This window comes from Apteryx mantelli, chromosome 11, assembly GCF_036417845.1.
Source record: "Apteryx mantelli isolate bAptMan1 chromosome 11, bAptMan1.hap1, whole genome shotgun sequence".
Lineage (NCBI taxonomy): Eukaryota > Metazoa > Chordata > Aves > Apterygiformes > Apterygidae > Apteryx > Apteryx mantelli.
The window spans coordinates 27753040-27755485 of record NC_089988.1 but is presented as its reverse complement, the minus strand read 5'-3'; the positions used below and the strand labels follow the sequence as shown (position 1 = coordinate 27755485).

At 52.2% G+C, this 2446-nt stretch overlaps 1 protein-coding gene across 1 annotated transcript; it reads left to right on the top strand.

Moving 5' to 3' along the window:
* Positions 1–914: 914 nt before the first annotated feature.
* Positions 915–1874, top strand: LOC136993057 (olfactory receptor 14C36-like). The gene has a single exon (XM_067303077.1). It carries the CDS (start codon positions 915–917, stop codon positions 1872–1874), a length of 960 nt encoding a protein of 319 aa, XP_067159178.1.
* Positions 1875–2446: the final 572 nt, after the last annotated feature.

Below are 2446 nucleotides of genomic sequence, written 5' to 3'. Positions count from 1 at the left end.
ATACAAAGTCACAGAGGGTTTTTTGCTCTTTGGGTGCACAAGGGCACATGCTTAGAGCAGCTAAAATGCCAGTTTTCCACCGCCTCAGAGAATGCTCCCACTGGGAGATGGAGGCATCTAAAATACAAGCATACATATATGTGTGTGTGTGTGTGTGTGTGTATGTATGTATGTATATCCTCAGACTCCTCCAGTGATCATTTTGCAGAGAAAAATGGGTTTCCAAATGTTGAACAGCCCTTCCACATAACTCGGTGGACATAATCTGCTGCAGCATGTGTGCATCAGAGCTAGTCGCTTCCCATTCCCTCTGCAGTGCCTGCAGGAAGGACACAGATGGCAAACTGGTGTGAGGGCAGGGTCTATCTCATTGGGACAGAGACATCTAGAAAGGGTCAGGTCACCCCCTGCCTTCGCTTGACTCTTTCTCTGCCTTGCTGGAGTGGCAGCTGGTGTGACTGATTCAGATACAGACACCTCTGTTCAAGAGGGAAGGCTGGGGGAGATGAATCCCTCCCAAGGGTCTTCTCTTGCAGACACAGCTGTATTCAGCTCTCATTATGGTAAGCAGAGAAACTTCCCACTGGTACCTGGACCAAGTCCCCTGCTCCCAGCTCCCAGCGCCCATCCCCAGGTATCCCACCACGTAGCAGGGTCAGTTTGACACCTCCATTTACACCCCCCAGCAGAGCAGGACTGACTCCTCTGGACACCATGGGCAGAGGCCCCTGCTCCGCATGGCACCCTCAGCCAGTGTAAACAGAGCTGCAGAAAGGGAGCTGAGCGAAGGTAAAGGGCGGAGGAAAGGTGGAGGTTTCTGTGAGAAACAGAGTGGGTTTGGCTCAGGGAAGCCTGCTCTAACTTGCCCCTGTCTTTTCCTCCTTGGACAGTCCACCAGTGCCCCAACGGAGCAAATGTACAACGGCAGCACCCTCAATGAGTTTCTCCTCTTGGCATTTGCGAACACATGGGAGCTGCACGTCTTGTACTTCTTGCTCTTCCTGGGCATCTACCTGGCTGCCCTCCTGGGCAACGGCCTCATCATCACAGCTATAGCCTGTGACCACCGCCTCCACACCCCCATGTACTTCTTCCTCCTCAACCTCTCTGTTCTGGACCTTGGCACCATCTCCACCACAGTCCCCAAATCCATGGCCAATTCCCTGAGGGACACCAGGGTCATTTCCTACTTGGGATGTGTTGCACAGACCTTTCTATTTGTCTTCTTCTTTGGAGGAGAGTATTGTCTCCTCACTGTCATGGCCTATGACCGCTACATTGCCATCTGCAAAACTCTGCACTATGAGATCCTCATGGGCACCAGAGCTTGTCTCAAAATGGCAGCAGCTGCATGGGGCAGTGGTTTTCTCAATGCTCTCCTGCACACTGGGAACACATTTTTAATACCACTCTGCCAAGGCAACACAGTGGACCAGTTCTTCTGTGAAGTCCCACAGATCCTCAAGCTCTCCTGCTCAGACTCCTACCTCAGGGAAGTTGAGCTTCTTGCTGTTAGTGCCTTTTTAGTCTTTGGGTGTTTCATTTTCATTGTGCTGTCCTATGTGCAGATCTTCACTGCTGTGCTGAGGATCCCCTCTGAGCAGGGACGACACAAAGCCTTTTCCATGTGCCTCCCTCACCTGGCTGTGGTCTCCCTCTTTGTCAGCACTGGCACCTTTGCCTACCTGAGGCCTGCCTCCATCTCCTCCCCAGCTCTGGATCTGGTGGTGGCTGTTCTGTACTCGGTGGTGCCTCCAGCAGTGAACCCTCTCATCTACAGCATGAGGAACAAGGAGCTCAAAGATGCCCTGAGGAAAGTGATTTCACGGACATTTTTCAGCACTGGTAACATTGCCATTGCTCTCCACAAATGACTCCCCCTCTGTTCTGTTCCAAGACTGAGCTTTGTTTGTTCACTTTATTTTCATTATGACTTTTATTACTATTAGTAGTAGTACTTGTTATCTGTGTTGCTGAACAAGTGGTTGGATTCATTCCACCTTCACTGAGACTGCTCTGTCTCACCCGGTGCCCGTATAAAGTTGTGTCCAACACTGGGTCAGAGCTGACTCCCTCATAATATCTCTGTAATAAAGTAGGTTCTTCCAGGTGCGGTGCCTGAAGGCTGGGCTCTTCCTCCAAAGCTGCTGTCCCTTGTGCAGTGTCCCCAGCACATTTCCTTCAGACAATCTCCCCCACCCTGCATGCTGGTCCTTACCCCCAAAGTCACCCCCAGACAAGGCTCCATGCCCAGCTGGAGGACTTGATGTCCAGCTGTTATCCCTGGGAGGACGAGGCCTCTGCTGGGTCCTCTGCAGGGCTTTCAGGGAGCATGCAGAGGAGGTCCTGGGGCTGTCTACTGGGCCTGTAGACCATCCTCCTCCCATGGGGGCCTCAAATAGGGTGCCTCAGTGCCAAGATCCAGCCCAGCTTGTTGCTGCATGAA